This window comes from Sylvia atricapilla, chromosome 17 (assembly GCF_009819655.1).
Source record: "Sylvia atricapilla isolate bSylAtr1 chromosome 17, bSylAtr1.pri, whole genome shotgun sequence".
Lineage (NCBI taxonomy): Eukaryota > Metazoa > Chordata > Aves > Passeriformes > Sylviidae > Sylvia > Sylvia atricapilla.
The window spans coordinates 11,060,827-11,084,845 of record NC_089156.1 but is presented as its reverse complement, the minus strand read 5'-3'; the positions used below and the strand labels follow the sequence as shown (position 1 = coordinate 11,084,845).

General features: G+C 47.9%; 1 protein-coding gene across 2 annotated transcripts in view; it reads left to right on the top strand.

Annotated features, from left to right (window-relative positions):
* Positions 1–24,019, top strand: part of SETD1B (SET domain containing 1B, histone lysine methyltransferase) — a 47,914-nt gene that overhangs the window by 7,503 nt on the left and 16,392 nt on the right. For both annotated transcript variants that reach the window (XM_066331676.1, XM_066331675.1), the window contains exons 6-7: positions 1,072–2,250; positions 22,880–23,650. In XM_066331676.1, the coding sequence (XP_066187773.1) occupies positions 1,072–2,250; positions 22,880–23,650 (1,950 nt within the window). The remainder of the gene's footprint in view (positions 1–1,071; positions 2,251–22,879; positions 23,651–24,019) is intronic.

Here is a 24,019-nt window from a genome sequence, read left to right as displayed (position 1 = left end):
AACTTTCCTGATGTCTCTCTGGTCATGGTGTCCAGGGGGTCAAACTGAGAGCAAATCCACACTGCTGAGTGGGTGAGACGTGTGAACATAGCAGGCAGGTGAGAGTTCAGCTTGAGTTTGATGGTGCTGGCATGTTCCAAGCAGGTCATTTTACACGTCTCTGCCTACCTGTGCTTAAGAGGTCTCACCACTTGACTATCCTGGTGTGCTTTTGGGCAGCTGGAGCTCAGTCCATCCTCTCTTGCTGCCAGGAGGATTCTCACTGAGCTCCTGCTTTGCATGAGGGAAAATTGATTCTGGAGCTGATGGTAAGTGTACAGGAGTAGTGTTTATGACTCAGCAGAGTCTGAGCAGGAGCAGGGCTGCTCCTAGAAACCCCCTGAATGTGCCTGTGAAATGAGTTGCAGAGCAATTACTTGGCTGCTCTGTAGGTTTGTAGGGTTTCGGTTTCAAATGCCATAGTCAGTAGCACTCTGAGCACTTGTCTTTGTGAAAAGCTTTGAAATGGTGTTTTTCTGGCAGTTGAGAACTTTTTGTGCTTTTTGTAGGTGTAGCCTTCTCCCTTGTTACAGATGAGTGGTAGGGAGGATGGTGGGCCAGCTCTGCTGCATAGGTTTGCTGCACCCCGGCAGTTCACTCATTTGTATGTTTTGATCACAAAAAAAAAAAAAAGATAAATTGACAATTTCACATCCCAGACTTTTCTTTCTTTCTTCCCTGTTCACAGTTTAAAGAAGCATTACATAGTTGCTACAGACTGGAACTCTTCCAGCTGAAAGTGGTTTGCCAGTCTCCTGTTCACCTGATGCTCCTGGGGGTAGCTTACAAGGGAAACTTGTATCTGCTTTCTTCTTCCTCCCCTTGCAGACAAGTTACTCTTTGCCTGACTTAAATCAAAGGGGGCCTGTTAGTAATGGATAATGGTTTGTGTTTTCAGGGATGCTGTAACCTATTTACTTTTTTGCCCTGGAAATCAGCACGAACTCTTGGGTACTCCTCTGAAAACCAGATTAGACAAATATCTTTATAAAAGTGTGTGTTTAGGTGCTTTTCTCTCTTCTGTTGTTACAGTTGACGGACTCCCTGAAGCGCCTGAAGGACAGTTCCCTTTCTTCCGTGGGATCCTCCGTTACCCCAAACAGCAGCACGCCCTTTTCCCATGACACAGCCTATTCCAGCTGTCGGCAAGACACCCCAAACTCCTACAGCCAATTCACCCCCCAGTCCCAAGGGACACCCCACACCCCACGCCTGGGGACGCCGTTCTCGCAGGATTCCAGCTACTCCAGCCGACAGACGACGCCCGTGTACCATTTTGGGCAGGACAGTGGGTACAAACCCAGGAGGCACGAGGCGAAGTTTACGGATGCGTACAACCGTCGCCCGGGACACCACTACCTGCACAACTCGGCCGGGGTGTTCCGAGGCACAGAGCATCAGTTCAGTACCTTCAAATCCCATCAGCAGGAGCCAGTTCAGTTCTCTCACACTCCTCCCCTGAGCCACTCTAGTTCTTCGAGCTATAAATCTGCCTTCTCCCCATACCAAGCACCAGCTGTTTTTCCCCAATCCGACGAGCAGCCATTTCCCCAAACTTCCAGGGAGACAGAGTACCGGAGACCTGCACCACCTCCCACCGAGATGGTTGTGGAAAGCAGCCCTGCCCCCCCGAGCATCGATTTTGTCCCAGTGAAGGAGAAACCAGAGGAGCCTCCGCCCTTGCCCGACTCAAACTCTGTTCCTGAACCGACCACAGCGTCCTTCTCTCAGACTCCAGAGAGGAGCGAGACCCCTGGCACCCCCACCATGGAGGCTGAGATGCAGCATAACAGTTTAGACTCAAGGATTGAGATGCTCTTAAAAGAGCAGAGAACAAAATTACCCTTTCTTAACGAGCATGACTCAGATAATGAGATCCGAATGGAAGGTAGCCCCATTTCCTCCTCTTCTTCCCAGCTCTCCCCCATCCCAACATACGGTTCAAACTCTCAGCCTGGTTTCAGGGGTCAGACGCCTTCCTCGCGCCCTTCCAGCACGGGCTTGGAGGACATCAGCCCCACGCCCTTACCTGACTCTGATGATGATGAACCCATCCCTGGGACAGCTTCTCTGAGTCAGAATTCCCGGGGCACATCGGAGGCCAGCATGACTCCCATTGATCAGCTGAGCAGGACCTCCAAAACTGAGACCCTGGAGGCTAAAGAGATGGTGCCTGGTGACCAGACTCCAACGTCAGAAAAAATGGACGAGGTAAGTGAGCTGGAGCTGAGTTATGAAGCTTTGCATGTGTCCCCAGAGCTGGACAGGGTGGGGAATTGCACTTGTCTTTGTGTCATCAGAGCGTAGGGTTTCTGGTGGCTTTTCCTTTTACTCGAGCCAGCTGGAAATGAGTTAGATGTGACACAATGTAATGGTCTTAATCAATTTGCAGTCTCCAGCTTTCCTTATTTATAATACCAGCCTGCTGCAATTTATAGCTTCAGGAGAGCTCAAGGACTGCACAAGCCACCAAAGTTTGGCCAGTGCTCGGGCTGTATGAATGTCCTGAGTGTTGACACTTAAGCCACTAGAGGAGTTAATGGAGCACTTTCTGCCATTGCTGTGGTCCCTGAGCAGGGGTGTGTTGTGCAGGCACACACTTGCTCAACGGGGCTTTCATGTTGCACAGAAGTATTGAGTGTATAGGGTGTTTGAAAGCTCTCCAGCTATTCCTGCCATCTGCTTCCAACGGGAGACAGTTGCTGGGTTTTAATACTCACTTTGCTTGGGAGGGAGTGAGTATTGGAAAGGGGGAGGTGGTTGACTTGTGGGGGATGTGCTCCACTGAGTCTTCCAATTAATACAGTGAAGCTTGTTGCCTCTGCCGGGGCATTTGTAGCTGAAGGGGGAGAGAGAGCTGAACAGTGTGGAGCCGTGCCAGCAGACAGGAATTATGTTGCATGGTGTGTCTGTTTGGGAGGTCTGTTGCAACAAATGTGAGTATCACTGCAGTGGATGTGTTGGTCCCGTTGTGCTGTGTCAAGGAACAGTCGAAATACAGATCTCTGCAAATGCCAGACCTTTCTCCTCAATGTTTATAATGGTCATGGAAGCAGATGAAACTGCTGTCCCTGGTGTGCAAGAATGCTGCAGTCAAGAGGGCTGGTCTTGTGTAAATGTCCCGAGTGTGATAGATCAATTTAATTTACTCATGAAAGTTTATTGGGGTTAAGCTGGCAGAATGGATTTCCCTCCAGTGGTTTGCAGTTGTGAGGTTTTTACCAGAGAAGTGGCTGCATTTTGGGAGAGGAGGAGCTGCTCTCGTAGCCGTGGGCTTTGCAGGATGCTTCCCTGGGAGGGAAAGCTCTGCAGCAGGAACACAGTGCAGGTCTGGGTGCTAAATAGTGAAAACAATGTGACTGTGCTGGATATTTTGGTTTTTTTCTGCTTGCCTTTCCAAACCTGCTTGTCCTTGCATTGCCAGTTCAGCCTTGAAACAGTTCAGCTGCTTGAGTTCTCATTCATCATCCAGGCTGGCCCAGACTCCCCTCTCGGGAGGCAAGTCTCTGGCTGGTGGGGCTTGATGATGTGTTAATTAGCAACGGAGTTTTGATTCCTTAAGCTCCAGTCTTGGCAGGCTTAAGAGGGGACACTCTTAGTTTGACTACAAACTGGTGAGGAAAACATCCCTCATCTCCTTGCCTCTCTGGGTTTGTATCTGCTGTCCTTGCACTCATGCAAGTGAGTTGCAGCCAATTCTGAGTGTGTTTAGGGAGATGGGTAGGTGCCAGCATGGTGTGTGGGGTCAGGCACTTCTGTAGCTGGCTCTGGGTTTGGGGGACTGGCTGGGAGGTGCTATTGTAGGTTGTGATATGGGGCAGCAGCGTGCTCAAGTCTTTATTTCCCCTTAATGAGGTGCTGGTGTCAGAAGTTCACATGGATGGTTCTGTGATACAAAATTATGTAAGTGCCTCAATCCTCTGCAGAAGTCAGAAGGGTGGTAGCAGGGTCTCCGTGCAGGTCATTGCTGCCTTATTTGTCTCCTTCCCCCCAAAAAGTTGATGTTTGTTGTTGGAGCTGTTTATTCAAACTTCCTCTTGGTTACAAATCGCACTAAGCTATTCTGACATGTTTGAAAAGTTGCCTGCGCCTTTCATTGCTCCTTGTGATGCAGAAAAAACGATCTCCATGTGTTTTTGCTTCCTTTCCCCACCCTTCTCCCCACACAGTTTTTTGCTTTAGAAAAAGGCTCTTCTGGCTTCCCTCTCTTTGGCTGAAAGAGCAAGAGCTGAACAGTGACTTAACATAGGCTGAAATTTGAGCTGCAGCTTTCCAACTGAGTTAGAGAGGGGCATTGAGTCTGTGTAAGGGCTGGAAAGCTGAACCTCCAGCTTCAGCCTATTGTGATACCACTATTCAACTCCAGTCCTTCAGAGAATCCTCCAGCAAAGCAGAGGGAAGGCAGACACGAATATTTCTAGTGACTGTGTGGCTTGGGGAGCAGAGCAGGGGTGATATCTTAGTGCAGGGAAGGCACATTAGGTATCATAAGGAAGCAATAAAGAACTTATTTACTTAATATATAGCTCTTCAAGGGTCAGAGCAGCCCCAGGCCAGCTCTCTTTGGGTGGGTGCTCCAGCTGGGAAAGTCAGAGCATTCATGAGGATGCCAGCAAAGTCACAGGGAAGTTTTTCCTGAGACGAACAGTGCTTTTGGAGGACCTTTTCCTGTTTCCCATCAAAACAAGCACGATTTTTGTCAATGATTGCTGATACAGTAGCATCTGTTTTATAGGTGAAGTGCTGTCAAATCGTCAGGAAATTAACCCACCTCCAGACTTGCCATGAGTAAAGGAGGTACAGCCAAGCCCAGCAAATGCTCTGATTTATCCTGCAAGACCCTGGAGTTTGATTTCAAGATCCGGTGTGATACTCCTAAGCCAGAGTTTGGCAGGGATTTTGGGTGTGGGAGAGGACGGGCTCTGCATCTGTCTGCAGCACCTAACCCAGCTAATCTCAGAGCAGTGATTAAGGTCTGCAGAGAAAGTCCAGCTAAGCTTAGCCAAGGGACCAGGCTGAGAGGTGGAAGAGTGAGATGTGGGTAGTACTAGGTAAGGGCAGGAAAAGGATCCTTCCCAAACAACACAACCTGCCAAACAGGAAGGCAGGGCACAGAGGGCTTTTTCAAGAAACTTGAAGATGGCAAAGAAAAAACAATAGGAAAAAAGCTGAGCTGCACTTTTATATGAAGTGAAATTTTTGAGGGAGCAATGTACAAACTTTCCTTCCTATGTGCTTGAGAAGATAAAAAGGAAAGAATTGTAGTAATTTCTTTTCACAGGATCTTTGCTGTTTCGGAAGTGCAAAGGTTAAGTATGTACAGTTTGACGTTTTGACATCCCATCTGAGCCAGGTCTTGTTCTGGCTTGGCTTTTGACAGGAAGAGGCCCTGCCTTTGTGCTGGGGAGGGTGACAGGATTGCAGCCAGTCATTTTATTGTATATTGATGATGCCTTTCGTGTTTCAGCTTATGAAAGTATCAGTTTGTGTGCATGGCCAGTGTGTAATAGGAAGACTGTATGGTTGATGGTGGTATTTTTCCAGATTTATAAGTACAAAAGCAGTTTTTAATTGAGGGATCAGCAGTCTCCTGTCCTCCTGGTAATTTGGCTAAGCACTGAGGTGGGAGGGGTGCCTTAAAAACGCCAAAGATCATCATAAAATAAAGATCCTGAAGTGTGGATGAGGCGAGAGCAGTTCTCCTGCTGTTTGCTGAGAATTTTAGCAAATGGCTTGGGGGGCAAACTGGAAGTTACACAGTGCTCTAGAGCCCTAGAGACCCTGAAGGCCACTGTGTCACCAGCTGTCTCACCTGGCTGTTGTGAATGTTTTTAATGCTGTGCTGAGTGCCAAGGTGCCTCTTGCAGGACAGCATCAGCATCCCTGGGACGAGCTGTGTGGATGCACACAAGCTGTGGGTCCTCTCACAGCTGGGAGAATTTTCCCAGCTGTGCTTACACTCAGACAAGGTGGGTCAGGCTCAGCACTACAACGAGCTCTGCTGAAGTCCCTGAGGTTACATCTGGGCTCAATTTGCTCATTGTGTTGAAGCATCTTTGGGTTCTTGTGTGGTCATGGCCAGAACTAGAAGAGATTTTTGTTGAAGTGTCGTATTGTCCCTGTGGAGCCTTAGCAGGACGTGATGACATTCCCCTCAAGACACTGCCTCGTGTCTTGTGTGGCTCCAGCTGCTGCATCCCCATCCAGACTGGGCATTATTTCAGTAGCTGCTAAATGATTGCCCATTCCTGCAGAGCCAAATTCAGCCTTTAGTTGCTCAAACTCTGGTGAGACAAAGCAGAGCCCAGGTGTTGTCCAGGCAATGAGGGGAGCTGTTGAAGGTTTTCCTGCCAGCAGTACCTGCAGTGGTTGCCCCAGGGGCAATTGATGTCCCTTGGAGCTGAGTTGAACAGGAGCAAGTCCATCTGTGCCTGCAGGAGGATGTTCTCCTGCTCCCACCCGTGGATTGTGTGGGTTGGAGGCAGCCCCTTGGTCACTGTTGTTGAGTTACATGGAGCCTCCTAAAGGTGAACCCACTCTTACTCTACTGAGGGATGTTTCTGGGCTGAAGAGCTCAGAAGTGATTTATTCAAGGTAAATGCACATTAAGGTTGAGAAGGTAGATCCTTAAGAGCCAGGAAATTTGATAGCTTCGTTTCCACAGTAACTGTGCAAGAGCCCTTATGCCCATAAGTAGCTGTTAGTATATATAATATATATGGATACACCTGGGATCCAGTTTACAGCTGGAGTGGGATTCATCATTTCTGGAGGGAGATGGGGAGAGTAGATGGGGGAAATGGTTGCTCTGAATGTAGTCTTTTAATTGAAGAAGGGAGAAAAACCTGAAAGCTGTGATTTATACCCAGTCTCATAAACACTTTTTCAAATTTTCCTGCCTCCTGAGCTCTTGCAAATGCAATCATGCCTGACAGAACCGGTTCCTGATGGAAACTCAAAAAATAGGTATCATGTTATGACCATGAATTTCCAGAAATGCAGCCAGCCAATGCCCAGGCAGAAGAGATTTGGATGACTGCTGTGGTTTTACATGTGAATTACACCAGCCATGCTAAACCTGTGAAATTAAAATGAGAGTGAACTGCTTAAGCTGTGGGTTCAGTTCTGCCCTCCCTGACCCACACACAGCAGCAGCGAGAAGCCACAGGAACTTCAGGGGATCTTGTGGAATTTAAGCTTGTTCAGAAGAGAAAGGCAGCACACGAATCCCTCAAAAGGTGATTTAAATGTGACACTGCAGTGGCCCCTTTGAGAGCTCAGTGATCTGTTCAGTCACTAAGTCCAAGGAGGGAGCAGGCTGTCTGCAGCCCTGCATCCTCCCAGGAACACTGAGTAACCTGACCAAGGCAAGGATGTCCAGGCTCCCAGAAGTGCAGGTTGTTATTTTACCTCTTTTTTCAGAATTGATGCTGGAAGACCACAGGCAGGGACTTGCTTTCTTGTACACTGATTCATTTACCACGTGACAACCTGCTGTTCCTACAGAAGTTATATGAAGCAGAAGAGTCTTGTTCATTTTTTGCTAAGTTGTATTTCACTTTCGACTTTTTATATTTGCCTCTCATTTGATTCTTGGAGTGCTTTCAGAGTGGTTAGCAGAGCAGAGGGCTTGACCAGACAAATGTTCAGTAGAGGAAGCAGCAAGAGGTAACAAGCCCAGTGTCAGTTTTTCAGAGCAGTATTGCATAGGATTCACCTGGCATTCCTGATGGTACACCCCTCATGCGTGTGTGCTTGTGGGGGGAAGGAAACCTGAATGGAAAAATATTTGACTGTTTGTGGTTTGGTTTTTTGGGGGTACCAAACAACTCCAGTAGAGTGAGAGAATGTGTCTCTGGTTGATAACAGAGCTGGAAATGGTGAAATGCTCTGGAGTGTAACTGAAAAATAGAAAGCAGGCTGTGGTTGGGAGGCTGAATGGTTCTTTTGCTCTCACACCAGGCCAAGGCTTTGAGGCTTTTTCATTTTGCATACCTGATAGAGTTGACATTGCCGTTCCTTTTTACAAATCACTGTTGCTGACAATACTCTCACCACTAGCTCAGTTTGTTCTGTTTCTCCACCAGTGACTTTCTGTAAATTTTCAGTTCCTGCTGGACTAGCTGTGTATACTTGAGCTGCTTGTTAATAGGTAGAGCATTGTTTATTTTGTGTTTGTGTAATCTGTAGATGCCCCTGCATTGCAAAGTTAGCTCCAAATTACAGTGTTTAACCATAGCACATAACTTATGGTGGAATCATATCTGCAGCTCTGAGCTCTGCAGACCGTCCACAGTCAGAGAGCCACTGTCCATCTTCCTTTTGCTGCTTGCAGAGTTCTTCCTATTCTTTACAACACCCAGGATTTAGCCGTGACGATATTGAATGTTCAGATGTCATAAATGCAGGCTGTGAAGCCTCACACTCAAGTGACACATTTTCCTCACAGTTTCTCCAACCCATTATCATTCCAGTTGCATTTCGCATCTGATGGCTGTGAAAAGTGACCAAGGGAATGCAGACAAGTTACTGGATGGCGGCGTGTGTTGCAACATGCAGTGACACTGAGAAAACGTGCCAGTGTGTTAGGTAATCAGTAGAAATATTGAGAAAATAATTGCTGTTAACATATTGTGCTGGCAGCCGCCAGAACAGCACTAATTTCTGGGTCTGGTTGTGAAGATGCCGGAGCAGCCGCTGTGTTCTATATGTGTCTGTGTCTGACACAGAGCACTGAGCAGACGAGCTCTTATTCAAATTTCTGCTGGCTGGTGCCTTTCCTGGAGTCCTCTAAATAGATACAGTTCATCAGTAGAATGTTTTTTCCATATTGCATCAATTTTGAGGCCCATGACTTTGCCACCCCCCTTCTGTTAATTTTAATTTTCAGTTTGGGGTACTTGTTTGTACCTAGTGAAGATGGGGCAGAACTCAAAATGAAACTTGTGAGATCATTAACTCTGTGCATCATGTACCTGGCTCCTTTGACCCAGACATGTTACTGCTGTCTCAGGATTTATTATGAAAGTGCAGTTCTTGCTTTTGGAAATGCCCATTCATCATGACAAGAAAGATTGCTCACATTTTGTGCTCCTAAAACCAAAATATTTAGAAAAAACAAAGAAGAAAGAAAATAGTAAAGGAAAAAAAAAAGTTAAAAATGGTTTTTTATTTGCATAGTGCTAAATTAAGGTCAGCATCTGCTTTCACACATTTCCAGAAGTGCAGACAGGCCTCATGAAGTGGAAATAGCCAGGCAGCAAATTGAGGTTTCTCATTTCTCTCCAGGCTGGAATAGGTGGAACAGGTTTGCTCTCTGGCTGCTGCAGGGGCATTGCTCTAGGAGCAGTGTGAGCAGAGGAAGTTGCTGGTGTCTCTGAGCACAGAGAGCGGCGCCGGAACCGAAGCCGCCCGGACACGGAGCTGGCAGCAGTGCCCGTGCTTGGGAGGCTTCCCTGCAAAGGGTCACACAGCTGGGGCTCACCTTCCAGTTTTCCTTTAACTTCAGCACTTGTTAGCGGCGTTTGGAGCTGCTGGCTGCTCTGAACACTGTGTTTGGACTGTGTATTTCTCTGGAGTTGATAACAGTGTGCTGAGTGCAATTACCACACACCTTTGACCAGCTCACCTGCGTTTTGCCCAATCTCTCTCTCTCTCTGTATCAGGCAGTAAGTCAGGGAGATAAGTTAGGAAAAAGGCTCTGAGAATGGTGAGGAGGGGAGGAAGAGGAGAACCAAAGATGGTCTTGCCAAGGTTGAGTCCTTCCTGTCTCACCTCCTTGCCTGCACCTTCAAACATTCAAGGTGGGATGTCGTCAGGCTTGCCACTGCCCAGATTCCCTGTGCCTCTGAGTGCAATGGCACAGAGCCGTAAGGAACAAGGGGATGAGGATGATGCAGGGTGGGTGACAAGAAGGATGGATGGGGTTTTGTTTCTCCTGGGCCTTTCTGCTGTCCTGATCAAGGAGTCTGATGTCTGCTGCTTTGTGCGTGGTGTGGGGTGGGAGTTGCTGTCTTATATCCAGATTTTTTCCACAAGAACTGTGCTTGGCAGTGAGCAGATACAGTTTTATGCTCGTGTCCAAGCGGCCTGTCCTTGTCCTGTGGTGTAGGATCACACACCAGGGAACCAGGGAGACATTCCCCGTGGAGCCTGGGGAGGGATTGCTGAAGCAGGCGGCTTTTTTCCAGATTTCCCTTTTCCCAAAGGAGCTTGTTATTTCTGGTGCCTTGTGTATCCTAGGCAGAACAAAATAAACTTATTGGAGGTGATAGCAGTGTTGTTTGGTGGAAGCAGGAGCTGGTGTGATGTTGGCACATGGCTCTGGGGACTGTTTCCCAATCCAGTCCTTGTTGCTAAGCAGTTGCCAAATGTGGCATTTTGGTCGGCAGATGTGGCTGAGAGTTTCCAGTGCAGATAATTGAAATATTGTCTTTGAAGGATGCAGATAAATGTGAGCAACTGTTATCATGGTGCTACAAGCATTTCGCTATTGTCAGGAAAAAGAAATACTTGGAAAATATGAAAATCCTTCATACGGCATGAAATTATTCAAATTGCAGTAATACATGAAGGGCAATCTACCAGTGGAATGTATGCCATGGAGACGTGTGTGAAAGGATGAATTTTGACAAGGGAATCTCAACAAATTTATTTGCTTGTTAATATAGTGTCAGGTGGGATGTGTCTCCCAAATTACCTCAGAAAAGTGCTAACAGCAGATGGATTTGCAAGGCTGAGGTGTGTTCCAGGTCAGTGAGAGGCAGGCAGGTGGTGAGGGTTTGGTGGCAAGGGGCAGCCTGGGCCCTGCAGGGCCCTGATGGAGGATGGTGTCCTGATGCTGGGGTTGCTTTTAAATTTCCCTGGGAGCTGGCATCGTGCTGGGGGCACCAGCAATCAGCTGTGAACCTTGCTGGGCTGTGTGTTCAGGCTTCAGCTTGAGGAAGTCTTGTTGCATGACTTTGTCTTGGGTTGTTGCTGAGGCACATGTGCTGCAGTCAGAGAAGGGTCAGTTTGTGCAGTATTTTTACCGTTTGAACTGAGCTCTGGTATCAAGAACACTGCACAAGTGCAATTATTTCAGTGAGGCACAACTTTAGTACCACGTCCAGTGAGATGTGTTGATGGTACTGGGTGATATAACAACCACTGTGTGCAGCTCTGGTGCTTCAAAAGGTGCTGAGGCCAAACGGTGCTAAGTAATAAACAGTGAGCTGCAAACCACCACAGCAGCTGCTCCTGCAGAACTGCTTAAAAAATAAAAAAGATGCCCATGCCTTCCAGCTGGCCACCTGGATCAGTGAACAGGGCATGGAATGCGTGAGCACAGAGCTGTGTTTGCCTGCTTTTGTGCCTTTCTCACAACTGTTTCACAAAACTCTTTAAATAAGTAACCTGCCTGTTTAAGACTTCATATATAACTTCAAACTAATGAACCAGTCTGATAGGAATGCTGCTTTAAAAATACAAATAAAGAGCTGTGTGATGGAGCGGGGTTTAGCTGTGTCTGCTCAAGAATGGTCTGCAGTGATGCTGTGCTGCTGTGAGCTTCCGCAGGGCTTCACTCATCTCGAGCACTTTAGCAAAGGTCTTTAAAGCAGGGAGTAAAGAAGTGAGTAAAGTAAGTGTCACCAGCATAGGGAGGGCCTAGAAGAGCTGAGAGCTGGGTCTGAGGAACAGAACATGGATCACCTGGTGCTGGCTGCTGCTGAAGGGCTCTGCCGTGGACACGCTGCCCTTCCACTTGAGCAGTCACCCGTGGGAGAGCTTGATTACAGCTCTGCTGCCAGAGAGAGCAGGAGGCACTTCAGACTAACTCAGGAGTAAGCAAGGAAAAGGCACATCCTCACCTCTCTTGGCCGTCTGTGTTGTCGGGGGTTATTTCCTTTGTGTCTGCAGTGGGTGCCGTGCAGCAGCTCCCCTGGGCTCCCTCCTGACCAGCAGATTAGCAATGCTCAGCTCAGTAGCTGCTGCTGGACCTGCCTTCCACAAACATCAAATCCATTATTCAACCCATCTGAGCCTGTGCAGTATCCTGTGACAGTGCAGTGCACAGCTGAATTTTGTTCGAGGTGAAAAGTGTTTTCATGTGTTTGTTTAAACCTCCTGCTTGTTAATTAGGGGACAGGTGGGGAAATCAGCACACTTCACCTCTCCTCTCTTTTTTGCATATTTTATGCCTGCACAAATGGCAGTGGGAATGCAGCCCAGCTGGGGGGTATTTCCACTCTGGTGCTTTAGAACACTTGCAGTTTTACAATTTATTTTGCATACAGTGGGGATAGTGTGATAGTAAATGATTGGTCTTGAAGGCCATGAGAAATGTTATGTCCTGGATAGGGATTATTTTTGTTAAAAGAGGTCAGCCAGCAGTTGGCAGCCACAAGGTTATGTTTTTATCACCCAAAGGGAGAGGTAGGAAGAAAAAGTTGCATTTCCCTCACTGAGCAGGTTTTGAAAAAGCACAGCTTGGAGCTATTTCTTGCTCTTTGTCTTAGGAAAAGGTGGTGTGTTTTTTTTTTTAATTAATATGTTACATTCCTCAATTGATGAGCCTGATTCTGTCTTCTCTAACTGCATACACTTAGTTAAATCTGACTACAGCAAGAGAAGAAAAATCTAAGCAGGAAATAAAGCAGTGAAAAATTCAAACTGCCTCCAGAGCGAAGAGAAATGTTACCAAAGGGGAACTGTTTCTTGCTGGCCTCACCCTTACTTTTGAGGAAGAACATCTACTCAGCTGCTGGAAATAGACTCTTCAGAGTGAAGCATCTCTTGCGGTCTAGCTGGGTTTTAATGCATCTGCTGCTTTGCTGGGAAGGACTTGTTAGGTTTGTGTTGTAATGCTCAGAAATTAGGAGCTGCTAAGCTCATTAGGGTGCCACTCATCACTTGTGGTCTCTGCTGTGAAGGACTCACAGCCAGGGAGGGTTTGTGTCTCCTGAGCCTCCCCTTCCCTGGGGCCACTCCATGGCTGTGTCCCAGCAGACCCAGAGCATTTGTGCCACCTCCAGCGGGGCCTTTGTCCAAAGGGGGTAAATGCTTTTTGTTAGTCAAGATGGTGTGGGCTGGCTGGACCATCTTCTCTGCAGCAGTTTTTCTGGGAATTCAGAAAAGCAGCAGATGTCCTACTGTCCTGTCTGGGGTGATGGTGGTGGCTGTCTCCAGAACATAAAGCCACAGGTTTCCTTGTTTGAAACCATACCACACGGCCACCATGACTGCAGTTAGGATGATAACAAGGTCCTAAAGACCTTATTAATAGTGTGTTTCCTCTCTCGCGCATATTTCTTTTCAAAAAGGTGGTGCTGGGCTGGAACAGAGCTGCTGGAAGGAGAGAATGTGGAGGGCAGATGGGAGTGAGCAGGAGAGCCTTAAAGGATAAGACTGATGAATGATCTAACAAAAACTCTTTTTCTTTTGCCCATTCTCCTTCAAGACCCCAAATCCCTTCATTTCTGCCCTCCCTTCTGAGGACACTCAACGTTGCACAGGTTGCATTGGGGACGTGCAGGTGTTGCCAATGAAACCACTGTTGGTACTAACACTGAAATGCAGAGAGCACTGAACAGGGCACTGAAAGTGCTGCCATAACCGTGACAGCCACGTGATTTCAGATACTCCAGGGTACAGTCAGTAGTACTGTGTAAAAAGGGAAGAGTATCAAACTGGCCTAGTTGTGCTGATTAGAACTGTTTAAATACAGCATGTGTACAACCTATTCTTCAACAGGCTGCTATCAGCTGGGGAGCTAGACTGTTTTCCATGCTTATCTCCTTTCTTATCGCCCTCTTGGTAGCAAGATCTGAGTTCATGGCTCCATTTGACCTAAGGTTGAAGTATGGGGGTGAGGTCAGGGGCTGGCATGTGAGCTCCTGCCTGGCACTGAACTGTGAGGGATTTGTGTACTCTGCACATGCAGTTATTGCAGGGTAGTGTGGGGTTTTTTTCACTTCTAGGTGGACTCTGATCTAATGTTGCCTGTTCCCTTTATCTTTGATTGCAAAGTACCTTCTTTAGAAATGTGGGTGCATTTCTGCACACCAGTGTAACAGAATCATTTGGGAAATGAGTTCTGTGTGTACAGTGTGATTTCTTCTGAATTCCTTGCCTTTCCTTGTATCTTTAGAGAAGGGGACGCTGCCTTGAGCTCTGCATCTTTTGTGTGTGGACAGACCTTAGAATAAAACAATAGCTGATGTGGCAGAAAATGACAGAGGAGCCCATTGCATGTGGACCAGTGCCTTTCTGTTTTTCAGAGAGACTGTTCTGTTCCTCTGTTGGATTTGGTTGGTTAGTTCCCAGAACTCTGCATCACTGAACCTGGTGTCTGAAAAGGGCTTTACCTGGGTAAAGCCAGTCTGACTGTATGAAAGTCTTTGGGAGATGCAGAGAACATTCCCTGACTAATTTATCTGTAGGGGGTATTTTCTTGCCACTCTACCATCCTTTTATGCATGACTTAGCTTCCCAGCCGACTAAAGCCTTTGAAGTTAGATTGCAAATAGCTCTTCAGCTGTCCCTTCCCCCCGTCTAAAATAGGGAAACCAGAACAACCATTGCTGTGGAAAGAGCCTGCCTTGTTACATGGTTTCCCAATGTTAACACCCCTCTCTTTTCCTCCTTCCTTTTCCCTACCTCCTCCTCCCGCTGCATAAAGAAACCCTTTTTTTTCTCCTCTTTAATAAGATCTACTTAAGACTTGAGGGAAAAGGCCATGGTTCCATGAGATGGTAAATCCAATTTTAGGGTGTTTCATATGTGATGAAAACCACTGTGGCCACATGACGCTGCCCCTGAATTGGCACACATTCGCCCTGCCAGTTCGGATTTGTCCACATAATGCAGAGGGGCCACTGTCCAGGCCAGCCTCGCATGGGGACATGCCCAGGCCTCCCTGAGCTCGGGCTGGGGGCCAGGGACTCCCCATCTCATACTCACACTGTATTTTGTGACCTGCCCTGTTGGGTGTTCACGTCGGTCTCCGCTCAGAGCTCTGCAGTCGGGATGTCTGGGAATGTCCAGTCTCAGTGTTGCTGAAAGTGGACCCCAAGGATGTTGTGTTGGCCTCTCCCTGCAGACACCAGAGAGTCTCTTGTGCATGGGAAGCCCAGAGGAAATGTCTGGCTGCTTCAAATATCCCTCCTTCGATGGTCTAGCTGACAGGAAGAGTGTAACCACATCATATGCCATGAGGTTTGCAGTTTGGTACCTCCTCCTCTTGGGAGGAGGAAAGACCTGAATTAAGCCATGTTTTTTGTGTGGATTGCTTACTAACAAACAGAGCAACCCCCTCAGCCTAGCTCTCTTTGCCAGTTCATCTCTTCAGGATTTTTGCTGAGGCAGATCTGGCAGTTGTTTTCCCACTGGCTTGATTCCTGGCTCTGAGGATTTCTGTCCTAGGAAGCTCTTGTAGTGGGCTCTTGAAATCCACATTGAAAACTGGACTGTGGTGCTGTCTTGCAAAGAGAGTGGATATTTGAAAGTACTGAATGATGATTGAGTGTTCTCCCCTTGGGATCACATTCCTCAAGCTGTCTTTTTTCTGGATCAGTGAAGATCTGTTTACCTCAGACTGCACCACATGGGCTTCCCATCTCTGTCTTCTTGCTTCACCTAGAGTTGTCTGTCCTTCCTGCATCACTTGCTGAATGAACAAAGTTCTTAGCCTTGTGGAAATGCCTAGCAACTGCCTAGGTGGGTGTTTATTACTCCAGGATCTATTTTGACTTCTGGAAAGAAGAATCCGTGCATCATTTCCTACAGCCACTGGAGATCTTATGTACAGTCAAGTTAAAACAGCCTGAACCTCCCCTGTTCAATCATTGCATTAATTTTCTCCTATTTTTGTGGGGTTTTTGGTGTGGACTGTTTCACTGCCCTGTGTCACATCAGGGGCTTTGCTTTGGGAAATACTGATTTAAACTACTGCTCAGTTCCTTTCCATGGAGATGTAATGTTATTCCACTGTCCTGCAGGGAGACGGGATAATCCCCTCTGGAGTCTGAAACGGGGCCTCAAAGTGTTGAGACCCATTTCAGCTGCTCAGTGCATGCGAGGGCCTGCAGGAAGTGTGGTGTGGATTTGCATGAGGCTGGGTTGCTTTTTGGCTCTGCTGTCCATCCTACAGGAGTCATTTTAGCTTGTTTTGTCATCTTGATTCATTAGATTCTCTGATGATGGCATGGACAGCTGGGCAGTGTCCAGCTCTCCTGCTGTCCTTAAAACATAAGTCAATTTACTTTTCTGTTCCTGGTGTCAGGAAATACTGGAAGGGAGTGAGGAGACCTTTTCCCTTTGCAGGCATTAGCCCCATGTGCCTTCCCCTCTCAGGAGCCCTTCCTGCCCTACACTGACAGCCCAGTTGAGCTGCTTCCCTGCATCCTTCCAAATCCCTACTTGTGGCACCTCCCCATGGGCAGGAGGGTCTAATTAGGGACCAGCACCTGATGGAGCACATTGTGAAACACAAGCAGGCACGTGGCATTTCCTCACCCCTGTCCCCTTCTTCTGTGACCAACAGGGTCTTCCAGGGAATTCCAAATCCTTCTGTGGTTTGAGATAGCAACTCAAAGTTCCCTCTTGGCCTTAGGAAGGAAAGTAAGTGGCGTAAATTGGGCTGGCGTTTGCAGTGCTGTTTGTTTACAGTGAGCACTTGGATATTATTGTCACTTGTTTTACTTGTTGGGCAGCCCTGTAGGTGTGGGGAGCATTGCCTGTGCCAAAGAAGTGCTGCAAGTAAGTACCAGAACAAAACACAACCCGAGCCAACACAGTGTGTGTGCTAGGTGGGATATTGTCATCACAGAGAGCCTGAGTTCTCTTTTTCAGGTAGTGAGAGGTACTTTGGCAATTTGTACTAGAGAAACCAAAACATCCAACGAGTGTCTCCTTCTGTGAGAAGTCCCTGTTCCATTAGGGCCTTTTTGGTGCCCCTTTTTGTGGGACACAGCATTAAGTACATCACTCTGATCTGTGTGTTTGCAGCCTTCACTTGTGAGCTCATTTATAAAGTTCTGTATAAATATATCACTGCATAAAAACCGTGCAGTCTTCTTTTCTAGAGACAGAATCACATGTTGCTGGAGATATGTTACAATCACTGATTTGTAATATGTAAATCTTTCCATTTGCCAATTACCGAGCTGGGCATTTTATTACAGTGCAAACACCAGAAAGTTGTTCCAATTAAAAGCTGTTCTGGTTTTCCTTGTGGGCTCTGACTGCAGCAGGAGGACGGGAAGTCTCTCAGCTGCCCAGAGGAGGTTGAAAGACCTGACTAACCCACGGGGAGGAGGCAGCAACTTGATTCCAGCTGCAATCCAGGCTGCGGTGGTGGTGGGCTGGCCACCACGAGCCACCACAGGCACTGGGGACAGCACAGTGACCCGACCAGGTTGGAAAGCTCACCCAGGAAGGTGCAGGCAGCAGTTGGCTGTGTGTTTTTGCTGCTGGACTGCTGGCAAACCACCTGGAGTGGTTCTGCCCTCTTGTACTCCCCATCTGCACCACCAGCGAAGCACCACCCTTGTGCGTGTTCTTCCCGAGGCAGGGCTGTAATTATGGTTGGCAAAGTAAAAATACTTGTGTGCATTGTAAATAAGGGGCAGAGTCTGCCTTGTTCATGCCTGACACGGTGAGGTGTGAATGCTCAGCACAGTCCCTCTGGTGTCATCGTGCCTGAGCCTTGCTCTCCTGGCAAGACACGAGGGCAGTTCAGAGCCACGGCTGCTCCTTGTGTGCTTTGCCTAGAACAGGCAACCTGCAAGCCAAAAGCAGATTAAAAATGAACAAAGCAATACCCTCTGAAGCCCTCGCTGGGTTTGCAAATTTTGGGGTTACAAGAGGTATTTGGTGTTTACTCTGTTAGCAGAGTGAATGGTGGGATTCTCTGGCCAGACTTGAAAGGAGTTTTTCAGTGAAATTGTCTTGGAGGAAGAGTTGCAGGTGGCTGGTTGGTGACCTCAGGCTTCATTTTTGTTCTGGATGGTGGCATAAGAATTGTGGCAGGTTTGAAATGCCTCACTCTCTCTAGTGTGCTCTGCTGAAGGAGTCTGGGAAGAGAATTGTGTGTTAGAGAATTTGAGCTGGTTTCACCCAGGGATCATGGCTGTTTCTCTTGTCAAAAACAGAGAGCACAGGCACTGAGAAGCCTGGTGTGAGCCCAGCATGGAGAGGCAGCTGGAGTATAGGAGGTCAGAGGGACCTGGAGCCTGTTCTTAACCCTGTTAGTGACTTGGTGTAAGACCCTCTTCAGTCAGTTGTTCTCTCCTCCTCACCTCTGAAGGCTTTTATTTCTCTGCTTTCTTGTAAGGATAAACTGTGAGAAAATCACTGGTGATTTTTTTTCAACCCTTGCTTGGACTTAATCCAAAACCAAGTGATGACTGTTTAGGTCATCACCTAGTTTCCAGGTTAGGAAACTTTCTTGTCCAAGAGTCCCTTCTTCTTTAAAGTTCTTGCTTTATTGAAAAACATGAAGGCTGGTGCCTTTGTAGTGTGCTGAATACCATCAATCCTGCATTTCATTATTTTGATGCACTAGAGCTCAGCCAGGTAATCCCAGAGTATTTGCTGTGTTCAGTGGCACAGTTCCCTACCTCAAAGATGAGTAACTTGGTACCCAGCAGAATGGATAAAGCAAAATGAGCTTTAAAGTGATGGTGTTCAAAATGCGTTCTGAAATTCTGAGTAAATTCTTTTATCAGATGGCCTTTTAGAGGGAAATGGAAATTTCCCTGCCTGTAAGAAAGGTACTGGACAATGTGTACAGTGATGGTCCCAGTCACTGCCGTGGTGTCAGTGCTCCTCTGGGTCAGGGGATGGAAGTGCTCACATCTGGAAGCTGCCAGGTCTGCATGCAAATATTAGGATGTAGGTTCTTTTCTCTGGAGGTATTAAAATTTACTTAGAAAGTGCTGGGTAGGGCTCTGAGGTGGGATTGATACCCTGTAGCCAGTGGCTCTACCCTGTCCCTATTCCAGCTGATGAAGGAGTGGCATCCCAGGATATTCCCTCATTTAACTTAAGAGTCTCTGCACATTCTGCTGGTGTTAAAGGTGGCAATTAACATTTTGGGTGAACAGTGAATGAGGCCATTTATAACCAGTTACGCTGACATGAATCTCTCCCAACAAATTTGCATCATTAAAGAACCTTTGGAAAAATGTGTCATGCGTATAATTAAATACCTGTTTTGCTAACTCTTAATTTAATTAATTCAAAGTAAAGATGGCAGCACAAATTAATTTAGCTGGAAATGGCTTTTCTCTCAGTGGGCTGAAGGGAGGTTTTCTGGTGGCATTGTACCAGATGACCTCAGAAACAGGCAGGTGAACTCTGGGACTGATTGACACAGGTTCCTTTTGACAGTGATGGCCGTGACATTCTCACAGCAGTATGTATGTCATCTATCAGCTCACTTTTTTCTGCTTGTGAGAGCAAAGAGGGAGGCCAGCTAGAAGGCAGTGCCTTTGAGAGGAGCAGCTCAGGTGCTTTTCAGGTCTACCCTGAGCGGCATTTGGTAGCAACCATAGTAAATCCAGGTTCAGACAGGTGAGTGAAAAGAAATTCAAATAACAGAAGATCTTTCTATGTCTCCCCTTGGTTTTTCAATCTGTACCTTGATCCCTTTCACTTGGTGCCTACATTTCCCCCCTTAGATATGAGCAGTTACAGGAAAGTCATTCACTTTAAATATTTGTTACTCTTAACTTTCTTTTAAGACTTGCTTGTAGATGATCTTCTTTTGGTTTGACCTCCTTCCTAACCTTGTGATTCTTTCACCCTACCCCCTGTGCCTTTTCTGATCCTTTTCTCCCTGCCATTTAATCTCCTCCTCTCTCTCTATCCATCTTGCTTGGGATAAAACTGGAGCACAGACTGTGTGCACTGTGCAAGTGGAGGTGAGTTGTCAGCCCAACATTGTAGGAAGCAGGGAATCTGTTGTTGCTTCCTCTAGACCCATGTGAGCACCAAAAGTGAAAAAACATTTTTAAAAATCTTTCAATCTTTCAAACACTGGTTATTGCTTTAGCAATTCTCATTTCAGGTTAAGTAAAAATTAATGCATGTATGGATGAAGGAAGCTCTGTGCCCTAAAGCATGGAATCCTGCTAGTCCTGCCGCCTCTCTGCAATTTCAGGACTGGCTCTTCTGTGTGATGTTTCCTTCAAGAGGGAAAACCAACCTCATTTATCAGGCAGGGCTCATTGGTGCTGAGGCTGCTGTGGATGGCAGTGGGCTCTGGCTGATGGGCAGGAGCACACAAATCTCATGTGGCAGGACTGGCTGGGACAGGCTGGGGCTGCTGGTGCTCCAGGATGGGAGGATGAGGGCTCTGGGAGGGTGCAGGGTCCTGCAGGAGGGGCTGAGGAGAATTTGTGCCTTGACACTGCTCAGTGCTGGCCTCCCCTGAGGCCTCACGAGGTGACTTTTCTCCATATCCCATCAGATGAGATGAACGTGAACTTGAGGCTGATTTTGTCTGTCTTTGGTAGCCTGAACACTCCTGGCTTTCTATCCAGTGCCGACCTTTCGCATCATCCAGCGTTTGCAATTGGAGCCAGTGCTTTTAACAGGGCCTTTTGTGTTCACTTAGTGAAAACCAGGGTCTGTTTCACAGGAATCTTGTTTACACCTGCCACAGTCATCCTTTTTGCTCTTCCTCTGCTCCTTTCAGTGGAGCTGCAGTAGTTGAAACTGCAGAATGTCCTTTTATTCCCCGGCATCCTCGGCGTGGGACGTGACCGCAATAGAGCAGCTGGGGAGAGGATGCAGGGTGTGAGACCCACTGAGAAGTGTGAGCCAGATGTGGGCAGCTCCAGGCCGTGATACAGCTGGGCTTTGGAGAGACTTGAGTGCAGTGGGTTATCACCTCTCCTTTTTTAGCTGCTCATTTCAGGGTTTACAAAATCTCCCTGCATACGCAGATGCACTAAAGCGACTCTGTGGCTACAGGGGAGTCCCCTTTCCATCACCATTACCAGGAGTCAGTTGCTCTTGCTCAGGGTTTGCCAGGTGAATGGTGTCTCCTTGTTGGGCATTTTGGGCACTAAAACTGCGAGTGGCTTTTTGGGGGTGACCCAGGCTCTGTAGGAGGCAGCGAGTTGGTGCTGCAGCAGAGGAATGCGAGGAAGCCGGGCCGAGGGGAGGTGCCAGGACTGGAGGATTCGCACAGCTGCTGTTGCAAGCATCGTGCTCAGCCTGCTCTCTGGTGGTAGCTGCTGTAGCAGAGATGACCTTTGATAAAACGGGAAACATTTGGAGTGATTTGGATACTTGTCGTTGTTCAGTTTCACACAGTGACAGTTTGTAGCAGCGTCAACTCAGCTGCTCCTGCTTTTGTTTGCATACCCCAGTAAGAAATTCACAGGTTATGAACCAAATCACAGCGGCTTCAATGTGAAAACTACCAACAAAGTCTGCTCCTCAGCAGCTCTTCCCAGAACTTCCACGTTCTCCGGTGTCTGATATTTCTCTTTCCTTTTGCACTTGGGAGACTGCTAGGAGAGCAGTCAGAAGAGGCACCTGCTGGCACGCCATGTGGAGCAAATAATAAATATCTTTGGTCTCTACAATCAAATTTGGCTAATAACAGCCAGCAGGTTCCAGAACTCTTGGCAGGATTGTGACAGAGAAAAGCACTTGGTGGTGATCTCTTCCTGGCTCCCAGGCAGCGAGAGGGTGCTGGCCAGGAGGAGCATCCCTGCTGTGCCCTGGGCTGTGCTGGGGGACACGAGGGGCCTCCTCACTCACACCAGCTATGTGAGACATGTTTGGAGGTTACAGGGACCCTGTCCTGTCTGCTGTCATCACTCCAGTCAGAGATCAGCCCCATTTGTGTTTCCTAGATAAACTGTCACCCTGTGGCTATGTCTTCCAGCAGTATTTGGTTACTGTGTTTTGTATCAGGTGTGACAGTCAGGCATGTGGATTCTTGGTGCTGGAGACACCTTGAGGACTGAAGTGTCTGTAGGACACAGGGTGCAGGTGTGACCATCTGCTGTTGAGGATGGAGGTAGTTCCTGAGACTTTTCTTTTGTACAACACCTAGTCAGGCAGCTTTGGGACTTCAGAGCAACCTGGCATCCTCTGTTTTAATTCAGTTTCCATCCCTTTGGCAGCAGAGGTAACACACAGTTTTAGCATTTTCTACAAGTCTGTATTTCCTGTGGCTAGTAAAGTATTCATTTTGTCCCAAAGCACAACATAGGCTATGTCTTTGAATCCCAGCATTTATGACTTTGATGTTTAAAAGCCATTTCACCAGATTTGGGGTTCTTTTTTTCCCGTGTGAATTGCTGTGGTCTAGTCAAGACAACTTTTTGCAGCAGCAGCCATGTGGAGGTATTGTTTTTCTGCAATTAGAGGTTAGGAGCTGACAGCAAATGAGCCAGGGATTATAATTAAAAACCAGGGTAATTATTTGTGCATGGAAAAACGAAGGAATAAAAACTCATGGTGTAATGTGCCTAGGAGTGCTAGATGCAAACCAGAGATAATGTATCTTGCAGTGAAGGATGTTTGGATTGTGTGTATTTCACCAAGCATGGGAGCAATTCCTCCTGCTGCATAGAAGCTGAGGGTTTTGTTCAGTTGGTGCTGATGCTCTTTTAGAAAGCTTTTACCTCTCTCATTCCTGGGGTCTGACACGGAAGAGAAAAGCTTCAATAGGCACCAGCTGCTCAGTGGGCTCTGTCTTTTCAGAGCATTGCTCGCTTTTCTCCCTTCCCAATTAAAATGTGTGTTAAACTTATCTTTTGTTTGAAGCAGCCCAGCGCTGTGGTATTTAACGTAAAGAGAATGTCCTCATCGCCTTTTCTCTCTCTTTTTGCGGCAGGGTCAGCATTCCTCAGGAGAGGACATGGAAATCTCTGACGATGAGACCAACCCCGCGCCCATCACCAGCGCGGAATGTGCCAAAACCATTGTGGTGAACTCCTCCGTCAGCAACACGGCCGTGATGGCCCCGTCCATCCCCCCGCTGCCACCGCCGGGATTCCCTCCTCTTCCTCCTCCTCCACCTCCTCAGCCGGGCTTCCCCATGCCCCCTCCTCTGCCCCCTCCGCCGCCGCCCACCCACCCGGCCGTCACCGTGCCGCCGCCGCCGCTGCCGGCCCCTCCCGGGGTCCCTCCTCCTCACATCCTGCCCCCGCTGCCCCCCTTCCACCCCGGCATGTTCCCCGTCATGCAGGTGGATATGATCAGCGTCCTGGGCAACCAGTGGGGCGGCATGCCCATGTCGTTCCAGATGCAAACCCAGATGCTGAGCCGCATGATGCAGGCACAGAACACGTACCAGTATCCGCCTTTCATGACGGGCAGGATGCAGTTTGTGAACCTTCCTCCCTACCGCCCCTTCTCCATGGGAGCCGCTCTCGCCCGCGGGCAGCAGTGGCCTCCCCTGCCCAAGTTTGACCCCTCGGTTCCACCCCCGGGTTACGAGCCCAAGAAGGAAGATCCCCACAAAGCCACTGTGGATGGAGTCCTCCTGGTCATAGTGAAGGAACTAAAGGCCATCATGAAAAGGGACCTGAACCGCAAGATGGTCGAAGTGGTGGCGTTCCGGGCCTTTGATGACTGGTGGGACAAGAAGGAACGTCTGGCAAAAGTGGGTTTTCACATGCTCAGTTCTGGGGAGTGCTGTTCTTAGTGCTTGTGGGGTGTGCTCAGTGCGTGGGGTCAGCAGGGGTCTGGAGCTGATTGTAATAACCCAAACCCCTAAATTGTTATGTGCAAGAGGAAGCTGGAGTTTTGCTCTGAAAATCTAAGGTCAGATGCAAGAGGAGTGTTTGAAATCACCGATCCTCTGTTTTGTGTTCCCCACTTTGTGCAATGAGATTTGTGGGTATTTCCAGTTCTGCCCCCTCCCCAGTGCATGTACAAAGCAGCAATTAACTCAAAAGCTGAACATTGGCCAAATGCACGAAGAGTTCCAGGGATTAGTTGAGAAAACAGCTTTGCATGAATCCTCTGATCC